This window comes from Schistocerca serialis, chromosome 1 (genome assembly GCF_023864345.2).
Source record: "Schistocerca serialis cubense isolate TAMUIC-IGC-003099 chromosome 1, iqSchSeri2.2, whole genome shotgun sequence".
Taxonomy (NCBI): domain Eukaryota; kingdom Metazoa; phylum Arthropoda; class Insecta; order Orthoptera; family Acrididae; genus Schistocerca; species Schistocerca serialis.
Genome location: NC_064638.1, coordinates 496,350,477 through 496,376,269, shown reverse-complemented (window position 1 = coordinate 496,376,269; position 25,793 = coordinate 496,350,477). Strand labels below are relative to the sequence as shown.

Below are 25,793 nucleotides of genomic sequence, written 5' to 3'. Positions count from 1 at the left end.
TCTGAGTTACAGTGTGTTCTGTATGCTCTATGTACTTGTACGTCGCACCAGCGTCCTATGTGCGGTTTCCTTTACTGGTGAATCGCCCTTTCCTAAAATTCTTCTAATATAACAAAGTCGATCATTTGCTTCCTTACACGCTCGTTCCACCTCATATCGCTTTGCAACGCTACGCCCAGATATTTAAATGACTTGACTGTGTCAATCAGGACACTAGTAGTAATGTATCCGAATATTACAGGTTTGTTCTTCCTGCTCATTCGCATTAACTTACATTTTTACACTATGAGACCTAGCTGCCATTCGTTACACAAACTAGAAATTTGGTCTAAGTCATGTTGTATCCTCATACAGTCACTCAGCTTCGACACCTTACCATACACCACGGCATCATCAGCAAACATCCGCAGATTGCTACCCACCCTGACCGCCAACTCATTTATGTATATATAGAACAACAGCGGTCATATCACACTTCCCTGGGACACACCTGACAGCCTTGCCTCTCTTCAACACACGTCGTGGAGGACGTGTTGGGTTGCATTATTTAAGAAGTCTTCGAGCCACTCGCATATCTGTGAACTTATTGCACGTGCTCGTACCTTCATTAACAGCCTGCAGTGGGGCATGATGTCAAATGTTTTCCGGATATCTAGAAATTTGGAATCTGGCTGTTGCCCTTCATTCATAGTTTTCAGTATATCACGTGAGGAAAGGGCAAGCTGAGTTTCGCACGAGCGATGCTTTCTGTAACCATGCAGATTAGTGGACATACCTAATACGCTCCGAAATGCCTCGCAAAAAGTAGGGATTTTCCAGTGCTCATACATCGGGTTCTATTGGTGGTAAAAAGCTAGAGTCAAGTGTTTTGCATAGCGCTTGGGCTGGAAATCATTTGCTTACCCATCAGAAGGATAGTCTTAGTGTCACTATCCTACAGTACAGCGTTAAAGTATGAATGCTACACACTTCCTCCTGCTTAGGAAAATGGAGCAAATAGGTTGGTTGTTTTTGCATTTGGTGACACTTATGGAGGTACCATTAGTTCATGGTTGACTCCTCGAAAAAATCCCACAACAATGGCTTTTTTTACTATATTTTTACTGTCACCAGCAGTCCAAAATCCAGGTAGGGATTCCGGGACAGCTATGCACAACCAAGGATAGAAACTTTTACGATATAGTCCTGAGATCCCGATTTCGAAAACCCAGAAAATTTCCTTGATATCTTCGTCTGTTTCCTCTACTGTTTCCTAATATGCTCCAAAATGCCGCGCAAAAAAATAAGGATTTTCTAGTGATCATACCTCGGGTTTTATTTGTGATAAGAAGTACAGTCAAGTGCTTTGGATAACGCTTGGTGTAAGATCCATTTGCATGCCCAACAGAAGGATAGTCTTACTGTCACTATCTTCCAGAATGGGGTCAATATATGAATATTAAAGCCGCGCGGGGTAGCCGCGCGATCTAGGGCGCCTTGAACGGTTCGCGCGGCTCCCCAGTCGGAAGTTCGAGTCCTCCATCGGGTAGAGATGTACGTGTTATGCAAACACGTAACATTCGGTATGAGGCGAAATCTAAATAATAAACAAACGCATAAAATTGCTCAAGTTTTAACAGTATATTCTCCAGGCATTTGTCTAGAAGAAACTTCTCGCCGCTTTCAAAAAATAGTCATCCGTGATCGAAAAACATCATGTAAACTTGTATTTTTGGGTACAAAACCTAGCTGTGAATTGCGAGACAGCTATGCACAGCTAATGGCTGTAGCTTTTGTGATGTGTTGATGTATTTCTAAAATCTAAATCTCAAGAAACCACGAAAATTCACATCTTTATCCGTTTTCAAGACAAAGAGGTTCAAAATTACTACACTTGTACACATGAAATGCGCCCGTAAAATTCGGTGTGACGTAGCGCGGAGAAATACGTTGGTAAGTGTCTCCATTATCATCTGGGAACCCGATATTGTAGTACTGAAGCACACACAAAACTTTTTGTGTGTAAAATCCGGTCTGAGCATTGAAATTAATTATCCGTTAGTTCAGTTTTGCATAAATTGAATATCAAAATTTTATGAACCCATTAAGTTCCCCATTAAGTTCTTTTCATATGATTTACATGCCCTACCGCAGCAAGGAAAAGAAGAGAACCAACGGAAAAATGCTCTTATCGGAGCACAAAAAATGTGAATATGTTCCTGTTTGTTAAAAGACTGGCTCGAAGATGGAGTACCACTTGCCTCATTCTACCTTCCTAAACACCTTGGAAAATTTTTCTAAAAAAATTGTGGCATGTGAACATGCTTGACATTTTTATGCTGAGAGAGTTGAAGACAGAGGTAATAGCAAAGTAACGGTAATCCGTTTTTGCAAATGCGAAAGAGACAATGGCAGTAGGTGACAGAACAGTGCTAATGATAAGAGTGAAGGAACAGTGGCAGGAGAGGGGGGGGGTGGGGGGGGGGGTTTAGGAATTGATAGAATGTGGTTGAGAGTCAGTGTTGACGAGAGACAAAGTATATGAGAATGACAACGAGGAAGAGAGACAGCTACAGGAAGGAATGAATGGGATATTGTCAGTAAGGGAGAGAGGGAGAGCAAGAGGGAGACAGTGTCAGTGATAGCACACTGTAACAATAGGACAGAACAGACTGTGGCTGTGGAGAGACAAAAAGAGATAATCACAATGAGTGAGAAATAAAGGACAGCTGGGAATGTATGGGTACGAGCGACTTAAGCGATGGGCTAGGTGAAGATGTGGCTTTCAGTGCCACGAAACCGGTAGTGATCCAATAATAAAGAACTAAATACAGCTGAAGCTATTTATTAATACCCCAGTTGACTACTCATGGCTGTGGTTGCCCTACCTACAAGGTTTTCAGCACTTTCCAGTCAGTCTATAACACTACCGTCTGCTACCGCTACAGCATAACCTCAAAGCTGGAGGCAGTTTGTAAAAATGGAACTATTCTGTTAAAGTAATTATGGTATAAAGCAACAGAGCAGTGTTACCCTCTGAGAGGAATTCTGTTATATTGACAGTGTTTTACCTAACGGAGATGGCTTATCGGAAGTGAAAGTCAGAAATACATAAATATTCAAATAGTACTAAATAATATTTAACCCCCCCTCTGTTCAAAGGATAAAGAAAACGGTCGCCAGCCTAATTAGGCAAGAGAATGATTAACATTCTTGTTCAAGAAAATAGTTATTAGTAACTTTAACGGATAAACACAACCTATATTTTACCACACGCGAGTGCAATGAACTCGGACACCAGGATATGTTAACGTTAACGTTGGAACTAACAGCTAGAGCAGCACAAACTATTTGCAAAAATATAACAGATTACGGAACACACTACTACTTTCAAGGCTTATTCAAACCGAATAAGATTTATAACATTACTATTAATATTCACTGCAGAATCATAAATTGGACGTAGATTCTGTATTATTGTTCAAATATTTTCCTAGCTGACATAAAATTATAAATGTAGTTCACTGCAAAATTATGAACTGGTCACAGGTTAAATATCTCTCAACTAAATACTGTTCTATTTAAAATGAAAGTTTAATGGAATTCACTAACAGGTTACTTCTCACTGTCTTTTGAATAAAGAAATTATTGTTTTCATAAATAGTGGTAAAGTATAACCTGTGTATCTTATTACACTATTAATATACACTTTCAATACCCAAAAGAAACAAGTGCTTAGCAAGCCTGCAAACTTTCCACAACTGCAATTCACGACTTTTACTGCAGTGAGACACAATGTTGACAAATTTACAGGAAACTGACTCACCTTTTAAAATTTACTACAGGCAGCACTATGATCATTAAGTAAGCAAAAATTTATAAGCCTCAGTTTTAAGAATTTTAATTTTTAAAAGAAACAGCAAATTGTCTTTATTACTACAGTCTTCTACTTTCAAGTAAAAGATTAAATAGATGACTTTGGAATTCCAAAAAAACTTTAAATTGAACTGTCTCCATCACTGGGAGGCTTTCATTTTTTCCACAAACTAGGACACTCGGTAATCATAGTTCAAATGGAGAGGAACCTGACAGGTGTTGTGATAGGGAAAAAATCAAGGTAGGTACATGAATTCAGTTATAAGTTACCTTATATTTGTGAACACTAAAACCTCCAATGAGCTGATCCTTCACTGTACATTACTATAGTGCTCCATTATAATGACTGCGCAATGTGGTGGCAACTGCATGTTGGTTGGTGGATTTTCAGGCAGAATTGCTGGACTCTGTCCCTTCTTGGTGGCGATGATGGATACCAATTCCAGAATCGTTCCAGATATTTATCCATCCATCCAAGGCATTGGAAAGTGGCAGAAAAATCCACTCTCGGAACCAGCACAATATACAACTTTTACATGGCAGTGCATAGTTTGGTAGCTCGTCCCCGACTGTCTCTCAATTCCACCTTTTCTACCTAGGCCAACCACAATTTGCGCGCGCTCCATTGTTCCGTTCCCGAGGGGAACCACAACAACTTTTACATATAGAATAACTAAGAACCCTAAGTGAGGATCAGCAGTTTACATAACAGCAACCAAACGCATTAAATAAAACAGAACATTTGCACACATTGACATTTCTACAAAAAATTATTCACATAGAAATTACAATTATATACAGTAAGTTTTGTTCCCTCCAAATGGGACAAAAATTTAAATGACAGATATACTACATTGCATAGAATCCAACCACGACATCAAAGTTTTAACAAAGAAAGGAGTATACAATTTTATGTTATCGATTCAAACACATTTACGGATACTCAATGTTATAACATTAAACCAAAGCAAAAGGCAAAATAAATCCGTACAGCATTAGAGCTATTGTGTTACAAGTCTTTCAAATAAACAGGAACACATTCGGATTTTTTATACCCCTATAGGAGTATTTTTCCGCTGACATTCATAACACTTTGAGAACAGATCCAAACTATAATTAAATTGCAGGGCTAACCTCATTCTATTCCGATCACCCGATGACAATCTGCATGAGAAGGTGTCTGAGCAACTACTCCCGTTCGTCTCGAAAACCAGTACAAACGTAGTGACTTGAGATCGATATTTGTACTACCTGATAAACGTATATGAGTGGTCGGCTGACAGTGCTACCCACACTTTCTCACTGACTTGTATATTTTGATCTCTAAACCGTAGCAAGCAGCATTTTTTATTGATAAAGCGTCCCTGCGGGACGAGAGAGGGAGCGCGGCAACGAGTTTACCGGTGGCCTTGTCACGCGTGATTTGCCAGCCGGTTGACACACGCTGGGCAGCATAAAGAGAGCCACCATATACGTGATCGACACGGCGCGTCGCTGATTAAATTCACAGCGAACGTGACGCGGCCGTGTTTTTTCGGCCCAAGCCGCGCGGCGCCCTTTGAGGTGCCCGTGCAACGCGATCCGCGGTTGTATCGCTCACAATGGGCAACTTTGCCGCTAGCACTAAACCCACCGTCACCAATCGTTCTGCAGGTTCCGCTTTGTGGCTGCTTGTCATGTGTCGCGGCACGCATAGCCATCTGGCTTGTGGCAGTACCACGAAGCCTGCCTGACACTTGCTTGAGCTCGCAGATATTCGTCTCTCTTGGTGGAAGATTCTGGGGTTACTTATCACGCTCCAAAATTTAGAATTATGATTTAAAATACACCAGCGCAAATGGAAAGTGTTACATCATGAAACTGCTGCCAGATGTTTGTTAGACTTTGTGAACATGTGCATCACATAACTGCTCTTAATCTCCCATTCCTTTCGGATGTAATACTCGTACTTCTTTAGCTTTTTTCTTTTAGTCTGTTGTCTATATAAAAGACCAAACCGAATGTTGCACATGAGCCGGCTGGTGTGGACGAGCGGTTCTAGGCGCTTCAGTCCGGAATCGCTCTACCGCTACGGTCGCAGGTTCGAATCCTACCTCGGGCATGGATGTGTGTGATGTCCTTAGGTTTAAGTAGTTCTAAGTTCTAGAGGACTAATGACCTAAGATGTTTAGTCCTATAGTGCTCCGAGCCATTTGTTGCACATGAATTGGTATCAGTGCAGGACATAATATTTTTGGCTGGTTCAAATGGCTCTGAGCACTATGGGACTTAACTACAGTGGTCATCAGTCCCCTAGAACTTAGAACTACTTAAACCTAACCAACCTAAGGACATCACACATATCCATGCCCGAGGCAGGATTCGAACCTGCGACCGTAGCAGTCGCGCGGTTCCGGACTGCGCGCCTAGAACCGCTAGACCACCGCGGCCGACATAATATTTTTAACATAATTTCAAGCATTGTGATGCTTAAGGGGAAAAATCTATATAGAATATCTATATCAAAAGAAAAATAGTAATAGGTCCAATCACTAGAAACAACTTGGATATTCGGGAATACAGGCGGATATTCGCGTCGTTGTCGCACGATATTTCAACAGCGTGCCTCGCTGTCTTCTTCAGGTGCTACCTGAGACTTGTCCTTGGGTCGATCGAGTCCAGTACTTATGCCTGGAAGGAGCTGGGCGTCCACAACCGTTGGGGACGGCCAAAACGGGCGCGGACGGCAGTCGGAACATCCGCCATTGGAGGGGTCCATTGAAGCCGAATCTGGCGGGCGCTGACCACAGAGGGAACATTCGACTCGGCGCGGACCCAGCCCCTTCCAGGCATAAATACTGGACTCGATCGAGCCAAGGACTAGTCTCAGGTAGCACCTGAAGAAGACACGGAGGCACGCTGTTGAGATATCGTGCGACAACGACGCGAATATCCGGCTGGATTCCTGAATATCCAAGATGTCAACAGATCGCCGGGATAGCATGAAGAATTACACTAGAAACATGCCTACATACCACCATTTTGCCACCTACCACACACATATCTGTTTATCCGGAATCCAGAAGGCACCGCCATAGAACCAAACTGGATTTCTCTTTTTTCTTGATGGTTAGCCGCCCTGCGCGCTGAGGTGGAACTAAGGATTCACAGGGTCTGTGCTGCCGTTACCACCCAAGGTGTAGAGATTGGGAGATGGCTGTCCGGGTCTCAGAAACTCCTTCCCGGTTCTCCCCTAGGGTCATCTCCTCACTGCTTCCAGAAAGTTCTTTTAGGTGGCTCGACTCGTTATCATGATGTAAGGCCTCTTCTTGATTGTCTCTCAGCCATGTAGACTTGCAGTTCGTAAGATGACAGCTGTGAGCGAGTTCAGATTATGCCACAGTTCCTCACTCTCTATTACATTACAGACCTATGCATTTCGAAATGCGTTCCCATCTTGGTCTGTAAGATATTATCTAACGGCAAAGTCCCAGACGATGTGTTCCGGGGTGCCGATTTCTCCACATTAGCAAGTGTCTGTGATGGAAAAATGGCTCTGAGCGCTATGGGACTTAACTGCTGAGGTCATCAGTCCCCTAGAACTTAGAACTACTTAAAGCTAACTAACCTCAGGACATCACGCACGTCCATGCCCGAGGCAGGATTCGAACCTGCGACCGCAGCGGTCGCGCGTTCCAGACTGTAGCGCCTAGAACCGCGTATCAAGGCTATTATTACGGCCAGAGGTGGTTGTTCTGGGTACGGATTTCTGAGGATCTATGCACACAAATTGCGTGAAAATCTCATCACATGTCAGTTCTAGTATAATATATTTTTCCAATGAATACCCGTTTATCATCTGCATTTCTTCTTGGTGTAGCAATTTTAATGGCCAGTAGTGTACATGGTGCAGGCTCTGGCAGTTGACACTGTACGTAAATAAATATAACATATTGCGCAAACTTAGGAGAAGAAGTCCATGACCAATTACTGGAAGCAGCACACCGTAAAATATCAAGGAGCAACGATCCGGAGCGACCTTAAGTGGAATGACCACATAAAACAAACATTAGGAAAATCAAACGCCAGGCAGAGATTCACAGAAGGAATGTTAAGGAAATGTAACTCATTCACTAAAGAAGTGGCTTACAAGGCTCTTGTTCGACCAATTCTTGAGTATCAATCATCAGTCTGGGAACCTTACCGTGTAGTAGCGATAGGAGAGAGTGACAGAGAGAGATAGATAGAGAGAGAGAGAGAGAGAGAGAGAGAGAGAGAGAGAGACACAGAGACAGAGAGAAGATCCAACGAAGAGCGGTGCGTTTCGTTACGAGATCGTTTAGTCGGCGTGAGATCGTTACAGAGATGCTCATCATACTCCAGTGACCTACGCTGCAAGGCAGACGTTGTGTACCATGAAGAGCTTTACTACTGAGATTTCGAGAGAGTAATTTCCGGGAAGACTCGGACAACATATCACTTTCTCCCACATATATCTCTCGAAAAGACCACGATTAAGAAATTCGAGAGGCTGGAGCTAATAAAGAACCTTACTGACAATCATTCTCCCCACGCGCCAATCGTGAGTGGAACAGGGAAGGGGCGATCAGTTAGTGGCACCAGAAATACCCTCCGCCCCATACCCTCGCGTGGTCTTCATAGTAATGATGTAGCTGTAGAATCTTATGCTATTTATAGTAATAAGTTAAAGCATGAGAACAGTTCATGACCCTAGACAACATAATTAGGAGGTGGAGCATATCGTTACAGTGATTACGGAAAGATGATTTAGAATAAATCGAAACGCATTTGACCCTAGTAACTCTTTACAGTTTCAAAAGACCTGTATAATTCGGAACGTAGGATGGGAGGTAGGTTAGGGTTTATCGCCCCGTCGGCATCAAGGTCATTAGGGTGGGAGCACAAGCTCGAAGTATTTAAAGGAGGGGGAAGGAAATGAGACAGGCATTGGCCTGGAGCGATTCAGGGTAATCACGGAAAACCTAGATCAGATGACTGGACACGCATTTGAACAGGCGTCCTCTCGAATGCGAGTCCAGTGGGCTTACCATTGTGTTACCTCGTTCGGTGTGTGACGTTAGAGATGATCAATTGAGCGTGTCAGAATCCAGTTCATGAACGATATTCTGTTACCTCTTGTCTGTGGATTATGCTCAGTGATAGTTCAGAGAGTGCTTACGACTCACAGACTTTATCTTCAAGCTTTTCATACGAAAGTTTAGTGCCGTAATTATGCTGAATCAGACACATCGGGTGAATCAGCTCTTGTTGTTCATGCTACAGATTTGGCCTGCAAACTTTTAGCCTTTTTTCATTTTGTCAGTCAGTTCACTAGACCGTACGTACAGCTGCTTATTTTCCTTTTCTTCTAAATATCGCTTCCATATTTTCCTGTCATCTCCGTCCCCTTTATTTTCTATTTCTCCATTCCGTGTTAGATTTTAGAATACATATTATGCCTCTTGCCTTCTCGCTCTGCTGTAGTGGCTCAGAATCGCTCTGATAGATGCCACTTTCTTTTCAAAAAATGTTCAAATGTGTGTGAAGTCCTATGGGGCTAAACTGCTGTGTTCATCGGTCCCTAGTCTTACACACTACTTCAACTAACTTAAACTAACTTATGCTAAGAACAGCACATACACCCATGCCCGTGGGAGGACTCGAACCTCCGGGGGAGGACTTTCTGTTCATAAATACACTCCTGGAAATTGAAATAAGAACACCGTGAATTCATTGTCCCAGGAAGGGGAAACTTTATTGATACATTCCTGGGGTCAGATACATCACATGATCACACTGACAGAACCACAGGCACATAGACACAGGCAACAGAGCATGCACAATGTCGGCACTAGTACAGTGTATATCCACCTTTCGCAGCAATGCAGGCTGCTATTCTCCCATGGAGACTATCGTAGAGATGCTGGATGTAGTCCTGTGGAACGGCTTGCCATGCCATTTCCACCTGGCGCCTCAGTTGGACCAGCGTTCGTGCTGGACGTGCAGACCGCGTGAGACGACGCTTCATCCAGTCCCAAACATGCTCAATGGGGGACAGATCCGGAGATCTTGCTGGCCAGGGTAGTTAACTTACACCTTCTAGAGCACGTTGGGTGGCACGGGATACATGCGGACGTGCATTGTCCTGTTGGAACAGTCCTTGCCGGTCTAGGAATGGTAGAACGATGGGTTCGATGACGGTTTGGATGTACCGTGCACTATTCAGTGTCCCCTCGACGATCACCAGTGGTGTACGGCCAGTGTAGGAGATCGCTCCCCACACCATGATGCCGGGTGTTGGCCCTGTGTGCCTCGGTCGTATGCAGTCCTGATTGTGGCGCTCACCTGCACGGCGCCAAACACGCACATGCATACGACCATCATTGGCACCAAGGCAGAAGCGACTCTCATCGCTGAAGACGACACGTCTCCATTCGTCCCTCCATTCACGCCTGTCGTGACACCACTGGAGGCGGGCTGCACGATGTTGGGGCGTGAGCGGAAGATGGCCTAACGGTGTGCGGGACCGTAGCCCAGCTTCATGGAGACGGTTGCGAATGGTCCTCGCCGATACCCCAGGAGCCACAGTGTCCCTAATTTGCTGGGAAGTGGCGGTGCGGTCCCCTACGGCACTGCGTAGGATCCTACGGTCTTGGCGTGCATCCGTGCGTCGCTGCGGTCCGGTCCCAGGTCGACGGGCACGTGCACCTTCCGCCGACCACTGGCGACAACATCGATGTACTGTGGAGACCTCACGCCCCACGTGTTGAGCAATTCGGCGGTACGTCCACCCGGCCTCCCGCATGCCCACTATACGCCCTCGCTCAAAGTCCGTCAACTGCACATACGGTTCACGTCCACGCTGTCGCGGCATGCTACCAGTGTTAAAGACTGCGATGGAGCTCCGCATGCCACGGCAAACTGGCTGACACTGACGGCGGCGGTGCACAAATGTTGCGCAGCTAGCGCCATTCGACGGCCAACACCGCGGTTCCTGGTGTGTCCGCTGTGCCGTGCGTGTGATCATTGCTGGTACAGCCCTCTCGCAGTGTCCGGAGCAAGTATGGTGGGTCTGACACACCGGTGTCAATGTGTTCTTTTTTCCATTTCCAGGAGTGTATGTTCCGTGCGCTTGTAAAAAAATTCCATTTTTTAATATTAAATGGAAACATATCATAACGTTGTGCAAAATCATATTTATTAGTTCACGTACCGGCGGCTTTCGGCTTCTTAGGCTGTCTTCAGGTGACAAATGAACGCCGCAAGCACACACAAAATGACGTGCAACATGCACAGATATTATTTTTACAGAAGGAACAAAAATGACGTAGAGTGTTTACGTGGAAAAACATTAAATTTTTGTCACCCAGAAATAATTACATTAACTAAAAAATGGTGAACAACATTTTAAATGCATTCCAGATCGCCTGGATGTGCTACGAACAGGTTATTGCGGTCTTTGTAAAAGCAGTGTCTGTCAACGAGCCTCTCAGGCTTATTTTAAGCCTAGATGGCGCGCATGTCGTCACGCTGCGGGAAGCAGGGTTTGTCTACACAAGATATTGCCGGCTGGAACGCAAACCATAGTGACGTCATTATAACATTTTGCGGCTATCGGTGGGTGCAAAACAAGGAATATCTAGTTCACAGTGATCGCCTTTTGCCAGCAACACCACCCAGCGACCACTACCGACAAATTAGGGCCCTCAGGCACTCGAGGAGAAAGCAGTCAATTTATTCATGCTTTTCTGCTGGGGACTGGGAGAGCTACGTGGAAAAAGCGTACACGATGGTATCCATACGATCAATTTGGACTCTTAACGTTCGTTTCAGACTGTACAAACCTCACAGTCCCATGGTGCTCAAAGAAGGGGACACCTGGAACGGAACTCTGACCATTGGCGTCCGGTTCTCTTCACGGTGAATGCCGGATTTGTAAGACGCCCCAGGATCGTTGTAGAGGAGGGCAGAAGCCGCCTGATACCAATACGCGTCTCACGATACAACTGAGTCGTGGGTCAGTCAAATTTTGGCCCGGTACCATGCACAGACGTTGGAAGCCTTTCGTTCAAATGGCTCTGAGCACTGTAGGACTTAACATCTGAGGTCATCAGTCCCCTAGAACTTAGAATTACTTAAACCTAACTAACTTAAGGACATCACACACATCCATGCCCGAGGCAGGATTCGAACCTGCGACAGTAGCGGTAGCGCGGTTCCAGACTGAAGCGCCTAGAACTGCTCGGGCACTCTGGCCGGCCTCGTGGAGTGGAGTGGAGTGTTTACCTTGACGGCATTTACTGCTGCATCTACATGGAAGGAGTTAAGTATGTAAGGATATTTGGTTATTCTGTATGATGTCGGGTTTGCGTAGGTAGTATTGGGCCAGAGCCACCAACTGTGGACTCTTACACACTGCGCGGTAAGATACCTGGACGTTTCTAGAGGTCACGAGGATCATGGGTTCCAGCTAAGAGGCGAATGAGGGGGTTAGCGAACCAGTTGGTCTGTCTGTTGAAAGATTGGGTAGTGTTCTTAAATCAGTCGATAACCTCCAATTCTCACGCTACATCGTAAAGGTAGAACGTTGAAGATTTGGAAGATAAATGAAGAATCTTTCGTAGTGCCCTAATCCGTAGGGTTTGCCGCTGGTGAAGGGCTGTACAGTCTCGGGCGGCTGGTTATAAGCATGTCCGGAGGATGAGTACACTATCGGTTTTCAGGCCTTACGTAACAGGTGCAGTAAAATAGTTCCTTGATTGTAGCGCCGCCTGTAGTTATGCTGGCGCCACTACATTGCGCTGAGCTTTTCGTAAGTCTGCCATTAAGTATGTGCTGTTTACCAACAGTGGATATGTAGTCTGAAATGCCAGTTACAGTCTCGGGCAGTCTGAATGTGTTGCGGTACAGCCGAATGTCCAAGGGGTACAGCACAAAGGTCTCACTGTTTCATTTCATGCTCCCCTTCAATACAGGAATGTAAGTGCTGCAAAAGTATTTGATTGGTTGACATGTCACATTTTGTCAATAAATATTCGGTAATGTGGGATTATTGCTCCACTGGTTTTCATCATGCGTTTTCTACAGGTGTACTACAGTAGCTGAAGTGATGCTACCTTCTATTTTCAGGAACACCATTCTGGTGCCTGCTGGACATTGTGCCCATCAAGAACGAAAAGAGGGAGGTGGTGCTTTTCCTCGCGTCGCACAAGGACATCACGCACACCAAGATGGCCGAGTTGCAGATATGTGAGTTATACGACAGCGGTGAGTCGCATCCACCTCAGTGGCGTTTGTCGGTGTGCCTGCCTGGGCATGCGACCACCCCAGAACAGACCCCGCATGTTGCCTGACGCCTTTGCTCGTCTGTCCCTGCCTGGAGTCGAAGCCCTACCTCGCGCCTCTCTGCCTGCCTGAAGATCACCATTTGTTCTGTTCTTTCTTATTTCTGAAAGTAAAATTGTTTTTTAATTTTCTTCTATAGTTACAGTTAATTCATATTTATTTCGTTGTTAACCCCAAGAAGCATCGAAAAAGAAATGTTTCGTCGCAATACATTCCTTTACAACATAGGGAATTCATTATGACTTAAGGTTGAGTCTTAACACATTACACTGGATGTATCGTAAGTAGTCGTAAATATTTAGGAATCGAATTCCCCTCGTAAAATCAATAAGAAAACGCTATATCAATGAGAGTCCTCAAATATTTTTCGAGCTATGAGATTGTCATATTAACTGAAAGAAGTGTTCATTATCTTACTGTTTTTCTGAAAGTTATGAACGAGTTTCAAGATTTCAGGCAATTGTATTGAAAGTGTCTACTTTTCCATATTTTAACTGTCTTATTTGCTCAATTTTTTACAATCATACTTCCATTTATAATGTACGAAAAATATTCTTGTCTACTCTCAGAATCACAGTGTCATACATTCAAGTCGCACTCGTCATTCCATCCACAGATTCGCATCGCGAATTTGCCAAGACATACTTGAACAACACTGGCTAAGTTCATGACATCTTACACAATGGTGATAAAACATACATATTATTAAAGAAACACGTTGACTTAATGAAGTCAAATTCTTTTAAGGTATCGCCTTTCACTTGCTGCTCAAATGCAGGCTGCGCTTCGCCACTGCAGTGGGTACTGAGCACTGTCAAATACGCCTGGCATAATGCGTTGTCTTACACACATTCTTCCGCGACTCATGCAAGACGAGGGGCTTCTTCAATGAAGGATAAAGCTAATCCGCCCAACTACCATAATCACACAGGAGGAAGCCCAGTGGTTTAAAATAGGTATGTGCGTAAGCTAAAGAACTGATCGACCTTTCGTATGTACCCACATATGAGGTTGGAGTGAATTGGAGTGATTTCTGTCACGCACATTGAACTGTGCAGGAGTGAAGTCATGCATGAAACACTTGCTTTGACGTGCTAGTGGCATATCAAGCAAGTACTGAGACAATGTGTTCCGCAAGAAATGCTGGAAAGTCGGTTCTATGAACAGATTCTGGAAACTGCCAGGAGCTAAAATTTACTATCTCATACCACATAAATGAATAGCTCCCATGCGGGCCTAAACTGATACTGTTTCATCTCCAATTTTTTACTGTGGAACCTGATTCTCAAGCATCGTCTACTGTTACCGATAGTTGCATTTACTGAGAAAGGATGTTATCAAGCTCGAGCGGTTAAAACCGAACAAAAATTATTTTTAAAATGTTGAACTCCGTGCATCAAGAATTTTCAAATTTATAAATCCACATTTGAGTAATACGTAGATTAGACGGTTAGCGAATTAAAATGCCTCGAAAACCATATAACAGAGTTATGACCAACAGATTCATTACAGTGTTTCAGATTTATTTGGTAAAAGGCTAAACATTTATTTGAATGAATATATGTACACACAAACAGAACTTAAAGAATTGTGTTTCCTAAAATAGAATTACTTTGCTGTCGTACGTTCTTCCCATATTCATCTATAAAGTGTAAATGCGGATTTTCAGTGAGGTAATTAAAACATAGCGGAGTGAGGTAATCGACAGGTCCGGCTCGCTCCAAAGAGGAACGGCTATTATGAGGGATAGTGGAAAGTTTACTTTCTGTAGCTTCGGTTTACGGGTGATCCAAAGCAAAAATGATCGAAAGAATGAGACTGTCATCGTTCTAAAAACTAAATGTGAAAAAGATCTGAAGAACTGAAACAAGTCTTACCTGGCAAGAAATACAGGTGAAAGACTTGAAATGCAGCCCAAACTAACCAATTGCCTTTTATTTACGAAATAATTTGCTCAACCTCCACTGACCATTTCACTGCCTGAAACTGAGCAAGCCATAACACGGCAATAAAAAATTACTACAAGGGTTAGAAAGTGATGTTACAAAACGGTATTAACAATAAAAGATCATGTGAAGTACGGAAGTGAAGTTAAAAGTGCCACAAAGAAAAGCGCCTGGAGATATTTCCTTACAGCAGCGACAGCCAGATGGGGAATGTACCTGAATATTTGTTAGTACCCATTTTCAATTAATGAAACAGCAGAGAGTGGAAAAAGAATAATGACGTTGATGGATTACTAAGAACAGTGCAGAGATTATTCTTGGGAATAGAGATCAAGAAAAAATATAACGAAATGTAACACTAATCAGACGAGATTGTGGACAAAGAGCGGAGATTCATAAGCAAATTAAATAAAAAATGGCAGGCGCACATTTCGTTGATCCTCCGTTCTCTTTATGCTTTAACCGTCAATGGAAGCGATTTTCTTAATTATTGACAGTTCGGTACTACCTGCAACCCAGAATAGTAGTCAGATACTGTTTGTCAGGCTGAATTTGAAAAATACACGTATTATCGTATGGAATCAAAGAGTTTGGAAGACAACAGAATTCCCAAACAGCATAACGTACGGTGTGAACTATTAAAATTTATAAATTTATTCATGAAACTCCTGGAGAAGAAAGACAATACTACATAGGTGGAGAGGACGAAGTAGTTACAGTGAAGACACATGTGGGTGGAGAGAATACCACGTCACCACACGACCATCGCCATTGGGTCAATGGTGATCAGCGCTAAGAAGGTAAGTTGTGTAATGAGCTTGTGCTCCATCTCCAACACTCTCGGTGTCGATGAGAGTGTACAATCTAAGCTTCCTTCATCATAATTTCCTGCAAGTCGTAAACAAACATCCTTTTATTTTTAAAAAATAGTGTTTCCGTGAAAGTATACAATATAACAATGAGAAGGAAACAATTAGTAATAGCGGCACTACATAACTATGGAGAATCTAAGAAAATCTGTTATTACTGAACTATTATAGGTAACTTTCTCTGCAAAACTGTAACTAAAAGAAGACGTCTGCAATAGTAACATTCAGATGACTAATAACGAACTCCAAACAACACAAATTTACAGTTTCTATAGATTAACGTCTCTGGGAATGGAACTGCTCTGGACATTGAGAGAGCAACGGTTTGTTGCAGATACACATTCCTCCCGACATTTAAACGAGTTATGAAAGGTTCTGTGTTTGCAGCTAACACAACATCTCACTAAATGCAAATGTGGTATTTCAAAAGACACATTTCTAACACAGTTGCTGGATATGTAACTCATTTTTGTTATAATTGGTTTTCAATATACTAGGTGAAGATCCAGGGGGACGATGGCTGTAAATAAAAATCGATAAATGTTTCTCCACATAAAAACGCATGATTCTTTTGCTTGGGATTCTTGTTGTTTCTAAGTTGGAAACTGTTGTGTTTTCGAGTGTTTCATGTTTACTGTTAACATTGATGTGCATGAGTATCTGTGTTTGTCACCTGTCGCCCCTTCCGCCACTGTTCTGCATGATGTCACCCCCGGCGCTCCGGCAGTGCGGGCTACCTGTTGGTAGCGCGCACAGCGCCAAACCACCTGTGGAGCCGTTACAGTGAGGTGCGCTGCACCGTAGAGCTGAAATGGCCTTGTTTGCTTTGCGGAAGCAGAAACGTATAGTGTTTGTCCAGTGGTGGCGCCAAATGCTCACGAGCACGAGCAGGATACGGGAACATCTTCTCGAAAGTAAATAGATGGAGCCGCTGCGGAATACCGAGTTTAATAAACTAATTGACCTAGCTGATCACTCACATCGCAGATGTGCTTAGCAAAATTAGGTAGCTGCACTAATAAAGTAACGAATTTCTTATTACAAAAAAAGGAATACGTCTGCCTTGTCAGTTTTGTTCACACCATCATTGTGTGATTCATCAGGTAAGCCCACTAGCAGCCCGTCAGGATCATTACCGAGCGATGGTGTACAGTGATTACGGTGTACTGAGGAGTGGGTCTGGATATTCGGGGCCCAAATCTAAGGCTAGCCATTCTGATTTATATCTTCCAAACGTAATCTCCGAATCTCCGTTCACAGGCCATGGCGGACCCATCGGTATCAACCGACAGCCGTGTCATCCTCCGCCCATGGTGTCATTCGAAGCGGTATGAAGAGATGTGGAGTCAGCACAACGCTCTCCAGGTAGTTGTCAGATTTCGTGACCTGGAGCCGCTACTGCTCGGTCAAGTACCTCCTCAGCATGAGTGCACACTGTTCCAGTCCTCCCCCCAAGATAAATCCCTCGAAGAATGGGACACAGCCAATTACCTTCCCCATATTTTTCATACCTGAGCTAATGCTCGTGTTATGGAGATAGAATGCTGATCAACCTATATCTTTCGAGATTCTTTTCCAGTCTATCACATTCTCATGATAACTGAAATTCTCAAGATGACACACACTGGTCAGCACTCAGCGTAATCAATAGATTCCATTGAGAGCGTGGAACTTTGGCATGTATGCAGTTGCCGGCCGGGGTTGGCGAGCGGTTCGAGGCGCTACAGTCTGGAACCGCGCGACCGCTACGGTCGCAGGTTCGAATCCTGCCTTGGGCATGGATGTGTGTGATGACCTTAGGTTAGTTAGGTTTAAGTAGTTCTAAGTTCTAGGGGACTGATGACCTCAGAAGTTAAGTCCCATAGTGCTCAGAGCCTTTTGAACCATTTTTGTATGCAGTTGGTCCCCTTTTCAGATGTCTCCTCTTCTATTTCCTCATCTGCAGAAGCTTCTGGGGGTACGAATCAGATGTTCACAAAATACTTTCGCTATTACTCTAAGACCTGATAGTGATTGTAATGTCATTCCTATGTTTCATCGTTGTCAGAGGCTTGACATTCACAGGTGTATAATTATCTCCTCTATATTGTGCGCTCTACAGATATACGTATCAATATTGTACGTTCGTGTTCTTAATGCCACCCATCGACCTTCCATTAGGTCATCCTTCATGTCTTTTTTTATCTCCCGGAGTTCAGGAACGAACTTACTTGGTCCATCTATCTTTCATTCACCTCGTTACGTGTCCCGCCTATTTCCACCTGACCCTCGATATAGTCTTAATCACGTTTACTTTTACAGCCTCTCCGGAGGTCTATATGTTTGTTTTCCGATCTCTCCCAGAATTTCTCAACATGTTCAAATGGTTCTGAGCGCTATGAGACTTAACATCTGAGTTCATCACTCCTCTATAACTTAGAACTATTTAAACCTAACTGACCTACGGACATCACACAAATCCATGCCAGAGGCAGAGTCGAACCTGCGACAGTAGCAGTCGCGCGGTTCCAGACTGAAGAGCCTAGAACCGCTCGGTCACCGCGGCCGGCTCTCAACATGTGCCATTCCACGGATCGCTGAGCATATTTGAATATTTTTCACATTAGGCGCACACGTCCTACTGCCGCTCGCTAATACCACTAATGCAGACTGATCGATAACTTTTCGTTTCAGACACATATTGTACAATCTTAACGTGGTTTCTAAAGGTCCTTTACAGTTCCTCGAAATGGACGGCACCAGATGTTCATACTCTAGTTAGAAATACCTATTGATGAGGTACAAATTTCTCTCTAAGCTTGTGCGTGACGACTTTTCCCCAGAACTGATACGCATTTGAACGCCAAGTCATCACACTGACTTCGTATCACGGTTTCCAAAGTAGAGGAGGACAATGGATAGAATTATTTGCGCCATTGCGTCAGGACGTCGTGCAAAATGAAATAGGAGTACCAAAATAAATCCCACACGCGAGGTAGGGCTCTTCGGTACGAGGAAGCAAGCATCTTATGAAAAAGATATTCGTCACACATTGGGTCCTAATACGGCTGCCATTCGACAAACAGCGCGTCTGTGCTAGAACATTACCGAATTGTCCAAAGTCAAGAGGCCGATCAAACAGGATGCTATTGCTCGTGCAACTGGAGCTTGTCACATAGGATGCCAAATGGTTCCTGAACAACGAGCAGCGTGTATTCGCCAGGCACCTGCGCCACTGCACACTGCCGTACAGTACCCAAATCTTTCTCCAGGAAACCCTCCCGCGAGAACAGACAATTGAATCGCTCTCCTCTGCTAGTCACCTGCTTGAGCAGTACTGCCTCTGGACAATGGTCCTGAGTGAAAACTTTTGACTGAATTACTGTAACAGAAAATAATTCATCTTTGGGTCTTTTCCATACGTATCGAATGAATGAAGGTAGAAGGTTAACGTACATGAAACTTGAAGATTGACTGACTAAAGTATTTTGGTTTTTTTTTTTTTTTCATACTTAGATTTTTGCCCCGTTTCCAGAATCGAATTGTGTATCTATTAATTTTCAGTGCATGATACAATACTGTTACCTTTGTACTATGTGTCGTTCTTACACTGATCAGCCAAAACATTATGACCACTGCGCACCACGAAGCTGGACGGCGCCTGGTGGCGTTGCGGGCACACGACGCGGTAACAGAAGTGTGTAAGCAGAGCGGACACGGACGAGGAATCACCCTAGCGAAAATGGGGGCTGCATGCGAACATCCATTGAGATGAGCCACTGACAAAGTGATGATTGTTATTACCAGCCTGTCTGGAAGACAGCAGAGTTGGTCAAATGAACACGTGCTACTGTCGTGAGCGTATGCGGAAAGAGGTAGAAGGACAGCGGACGTACCAATAGTCGTTAAATGGCAAGATGTCCACAACTCGTTACAAAATGTGGGGTTAGTAAGCTTGTCTGCTCTGTAAAGTAGGATGGATGGTGATCTGTGGCATCTCTGCCAAAAGAGCACAGTTCTGGTGCGGGCCCAAGTGTTTCGGAGCACACCGTTCATCGTACGTCGTTGAACACGGAGCTCCACAGTAGACCATCCTTACATGTTCACATTTGGACCGTGTGACATCGTCAGTAACAATTGCTGTGGGCACGAAACGAATAGGATTCGAACATCGATCGATGTAAACATATCGGCTCATCGGGTGAATCACATTTTTGCTCACAAGGTCGATAGTCGTCTCCACAAACGCCATCAGTGAGGTGAACGACGGCTCGAAACGTGTAGCGCGCCACGGACGCAGGCTGGTGGTAAGAGTGTTATGCAAAGGGAGACACTCTTCTGCGGTTGCATGGGACCTGTGGTAGTAATCGAAGACATGCTGACAGCATCCCTTCGAGCTTGACGTTACCCCCGACGGCGACGTCAACTTTCAGCAGTATAATTATCCGTGTCTCTGATCCAGAGCCTGCTGTAGTGGTTTGAGGAGCAGAGTAAACTCATGTTGATGTCGAGGCGACCAAATTCGCCTGATGGAACACATCTGCGTCGATATCGGGCAACACCATCCCTTACGCAAATCAGCAGCCCGTTATTTACGCGAATTACATGACACGTGTGTACACATTTAATGGCACATTCTTTCAGAAATCTACCAACACACTGTCGGGTCCCTGTTACGCAAAATCAGCGATATACTCAGTTCTAAACATGGACAAGCAAGCCATTAAGCATGTGGTCATCATGTTTTGGCTCATCAGTGCACTTCAGTGAAAAATCCTTGTAGTTCGCTCGGTCGTTTATTATTGTCGCACGGTCCCTTATTTCTTGTACTTCCTACTGTTTGTATATTTCCTTTCGATTGGTCAGCTATTAATTTATATATCATGAAGATATGTAATCATAAAATGTGTAGGTCTGCAATTTGCACATGAAGTCATGTGTATACAGTTCTGCTCAAAACATGGCAACTGATGATGAAAAATTATGAGACAGAGAGCCTCTATCTAAAATATTTAAAAATACGTTTCAGATAAACACGAATAACTCTTTGCAAATATTTTGGTCCAAGCTGAAGGACAATTTAGTGTGCAAAGAGGCTGCTCTCCTGCCAAAGACATGTAGAAACATCTGTACGTTTTTTGATTTTCCACGCCCAGTGGAAAATCACCTATAAATTCAATGAGTACAGAAAAATCAGCCGATGCAGGGTACGTGAACGTTGCCTCCAAAAAGTATTGATAATTTTGCAGATGAAAATCCTTCTTCTACTTTTTTGGTTGGATGGTGGTTTAGTAAATAATTAACACCAAGGTCTTCTGTTTATAATAACGACCTGAAATCATGCCACACAACTGATACGTTCTTATATTTGGTGTGCAGATCTTCAATAGGTTTATTAATCTTTGTTAGTGACTCACACATTCACGATGAGAGCAGAAGTCATAGTAAGCATTTTATGAAATGCGAAAAGTGCTACACATTTTATGAGCTGTCCGAGAACGCTCTTTACACGACTCGGAAAAGTATGCAGTAAAGATTTTCACTTTACAGAAATTGTGTAAAACATTAAAGTTGTGCGTAACGTGCGTGTTTTGCCTAACGCCAATTGTTTGATAAAATAAATGTAAATTTCTTCATGAAAATGCAGATAAACCTTTCACTAAAACTTAGATTATAACTTTCGCTCCACTTTGTCACGATCTGCAATGATGCATGCAGAAGTTAATGAATTAAAATTGAAATTTTCGTCAATATTAGGTAATATGTCAGAATCTCATTAAAATCACATTAAGTGTTCCTATTTCTTCAGTCGAAAGAAAGAGCACGTATCGATTAACCATAAAATAACACAGTATTTTGTGGATAATTGAAACTTTTTGGTTGTAGTATATATAGCAAACTGTGTCTTCATAGAACACCGAAAATATCGATTGCCACTAATATCATAAATTAACGAAAACTATCGCTAAACAAAGCTCAGTTCTTAAAATAGTAATGTAAATATATAGTGCTTCCTTCCTTACAATTAAACTTTCCCACAAGCAAATTGTCTCCCATTACAATATTTGCTGACGTGGATAGAATAACTTTCTATCTGCTAGTGTAGGAGGTGTTTATCTGAAGAGTGTAGGCGAAGAAACTGATTAGGCGTTAATGTCTGAGTTCTAGTCAGAGATTTGTAACATTACTCATCGTAGATACTGGGCTCTGTTTTTTGCTTATAAGTGTCTATGTTGTCATTGCCGCGATAGGAGCTAACAATTAGAGACATTTCAGCAGCTTAAAACGAACGAATATCAGTTGTGCTAAACGAACGTGTGAGGACCAATTACTCTGAAATGTGGGATACTGAATATCACACGGAAACCAAAACCTATGGTGTATTACGTTCCCCATCATTGTGGATAATGGAAGAAGCAGTGTCAGGAACGAGGCATTGTATAGCATAATAAGATATAGAAACAGATAAAATTTTAACAGGTTCGATTCACGTAATTTCTGCTTCCATTACCAGCTTTTCTGGAGCCCACGTCGCCACTGTTCTCTTCATTCCTTGAATTTGACTTCCGGCTATTTAACGAATACCTTCTACTGTACCCTCCCTTTTACAAATTCTTTGTCTTTGAATAAATTCTTTGAGAAACTGTTCAAAAAATTGTTCAAATGGCTCTGAGCACTATGGGACTTAACATCTATGGTCATCAGTCCCCTAGAACTTAGAACTACTTAAACCTAACTAACCTAACACACATCCATGCCCGAGGCAGGATTCGAACCTGCGACCGCAGCAGTCGCGCGGCTCCGGACTGAGCGCCTAGAACCGCTAGACCACCGCGGCCGGCCTGAGAAACTGTTATGTGTAAATAAACTGATAAGACGTTTTGATTTTCTGCTTTGAAGAGCAGTCACGAGGCATTTTTCATCATCCTTTTAAAACTTCTTCAATGGATCTATCAATCCGGTTGACTGCTAATCTCTCACTTAGGCGTGTCCCTGCACTGAAACACAGATTCTTTAAAACACTCCCATATCATCGCATAAACAAAGACAAGAGTCCACAATTCGCTCTGTAATTCTTCATCCGCGTCAACGGAAGTGTTGTACAGTTCAATTTTGATATGAGAACGACAGAAATCCAGCGGATTATTCGTAATAACTGGGACAATCATATCGAAGTAAGCAGCGGATCGTAAACAGGTATTCGGGACCAATGTTTGCTCGACCGCTTCTGCCGCTATTCTGGCACACCTTCAAGTGATACACTTTCACCTGTATGAGTTTTCACTACTGATCGACGTCTGATAGGCTAAATGCAATACCTTATGAGGTGTATGCACTATATAAACGTTTAGTGAAACACGATAACTTACTGAACCAAATTAATGCGTTACAGTTCTGCTCCCTGTTCATTCACGTTTACAGGTCACTTTTTATTTATTATTCGTTGAAAACAGAGTCAAAGATTCGCAACCACAGCTGTGGTCGTCGGTGAAAATAATACGGTTCATTTTGCGACCCTCCTTATTCAACTTTTACATCCATTCTGTTTATCATTACTGAATAATGGTGGTGGTCTCTCTAATATTTTCAGAGCAGTGTCCTGTTCTTATTCGTAGCGAAACTAACCAGCTACTCTGTAATTAGCTCAGAGCTGCTGGAACTCGAAATGCAGGCGCTGAGACAAAGGACTCAAAATCTGGAGGAGTTGATTCCAAAGTGCCGTTCGTCCAACCTAATTTACGTTCTCCATGTAGGCTAACATTTACATGACCTCGCCGCGTCAAGTCAACGGCATGGAGGATTCCCTTCCCCATCTTTTAAAGTATTACTCGCTCTGTTGATCCTTGAAATTTAGAGCACCATAGAAGAAGGATGCTGGATTCTAAGATACAGAAGTCAGTACGTTATTCTTCATGGGATGAAATCGACAGATGTAAAAGTAATTTTTGGAATATCCCAACGGGGTGTTACAGTAACATTACTGTTTACAATATACACTCTAAGGGAAAAAAATACACATCATGAAGGAATTAGCCGAATGGGACGGATATCGGTAGATGAGATGAACATGATCATGAAAAGAAATGATTACAATTTCAGAAAAAACTGGATGATTTATTCAAGAGAAAGGGCTTGACCAATTGAGCAAGCCAATAATGCATTGGTCCACATCTGGGCATCTTGCAAGATGTTATTCCACTGGGGATTGTTTTGACAGAGTTGTTGGATGTACTCCTACGGGATATCGTGCCAAATTCTGTCCAATTGGCTCGTTAGATCGTCAGAATCCGGAAATGGTTGGTAGACCCTTTCCATAATAGCGCAAACGTTCGCAGGTGTGGAGAAATGCGGAAACCTTGCTGGCGAAGGTAGAATTTGACACTCGCCAAGGCAAGCAGTAGAAACTCTCAGCGTGTGGGGACAGGTATTACTTTGCTGAAATATAAGCCAGGATGGCTTTCCACGAAGGGCAACAAAACGAAGCGTAAAATATCGTCGACGTAGGGATGAATTGGCAGAAATTGGAATGCAGAATACTATCAATTAATGCCAAGCCGAATAACACCTTGCAAAATGGCCACAGGTGGACCAACGCATTATGGGCTTGCCCAATTAGTCAAGCTCTTTCTCTTGAATAAATCATCCAATTGTTCTGAAATTGTAATCATTTGTTTGTCTGTATATGAGCATCACATCTACCGATTTCTGTCGCATTCGAATAATTTCATCGTGGTAGTTCTCATTTTTTAGAGTGTATTTCACTGTTGGACTGAGCAATAACAGTTCCTGTTGACATTCGTGACGAAACCAAGTCATACAATAAGGTGGTCTGATCAGATGTCTGCAATTCCATCCAGATTTAGTTTTCCTACGGTTTCTCTAAATCGGTTAAGGCAAGTGTGTTTTAAAAGTTTACAGCCGATTCCTTCCCCATTCTTTCCAAGATCGAGCTTGTGCCTTGCCTCTAATGTCATCGGAATCGACAGGACATTAAACAATTACCTGCCTTTCTTCCTCCAGAGCCATCTGCGCTCTGAGTGAGAAAATACGTCCACTGACTGACGTCGGTGCTGCTTCTGATGTAAAGCTTATAAATGCTGCCTGAGATCACAGAATCAACATCTTTCTTGCTGAAGCGTTTGCCGAACTCTTTCTCAAGTCCATCATAGTGTAAGTATATTGTCTTCGGGTTCCCAATCTTCCTTCTTTCTGCTAACCCGGCTGTCACAGTGTGAACTAGAGCTTCGCAAATACTTGGTGATGTGGCTGCCGGAACTGTATCTAGTAGAATTTCGTGTGTGAAGGACTCCTGCAGACTGTGACGTTCTGTCACTTTCTGTCGGCAGCAAGAACTTGCTGCCAGGAGTCTGAACTGTCGTGTGTGAGTGCCACTTGCTGACAGTCAACGAACTTCTGCAAGCTTCTCCCGACCGAGCCTCTGCAGACTTCATATCTACACTGTTTTGTTTTTCTAAATCCGTGGCTGTCTGTTATCGTTTTCCTTTATCATCAGTCTTTAGAGTGGGAGTATTTTGACGCAGCGTCCCACGAATTCCTCTCCTGCGACAAATCTCTTCATTCAAAAGCATCCTGAATTCTCCATTATTGTCTTCCTTTGCAGTTTTTATCCCCTACATCTACTTTTACTACCACTCATGGGAGCTCTTCCTTGATGTCTTAACACGCCCCAGATTCTTGTCACTATTCTTCTGGCTCCATTCCTCGCCGATTACCCGTCCATATAATTTGCAATATCCTACTACAGTATCACATCTCAACCATTAAGAGGAACGAATGT

General features: G+C 43.3%; 1 protein-coding gene across 1 annotated transcript in view; it reads left to right on the top strand.

Moving 5' to 3' along the window:
• The window catches only part of LOC126473985 (potassium voltage-gated channel subfamily H member 8), a 493,833-nt gene that overhangs the window by 93,939 nt on the left and 374,101 nt on the right, over nt 1–25,793 (top strand). Inside the window, exon 2 of the mRNA XM_050101374.1 lies at nt 12,985–13,122. Within this exon, the coding sequence (XP_049957331.1) occupies nt 12,985–13,122 (138 nt within the window). The remainder of the gene's footprint in view (nt 1–12,984; nt 13,123–25,793) is intronic.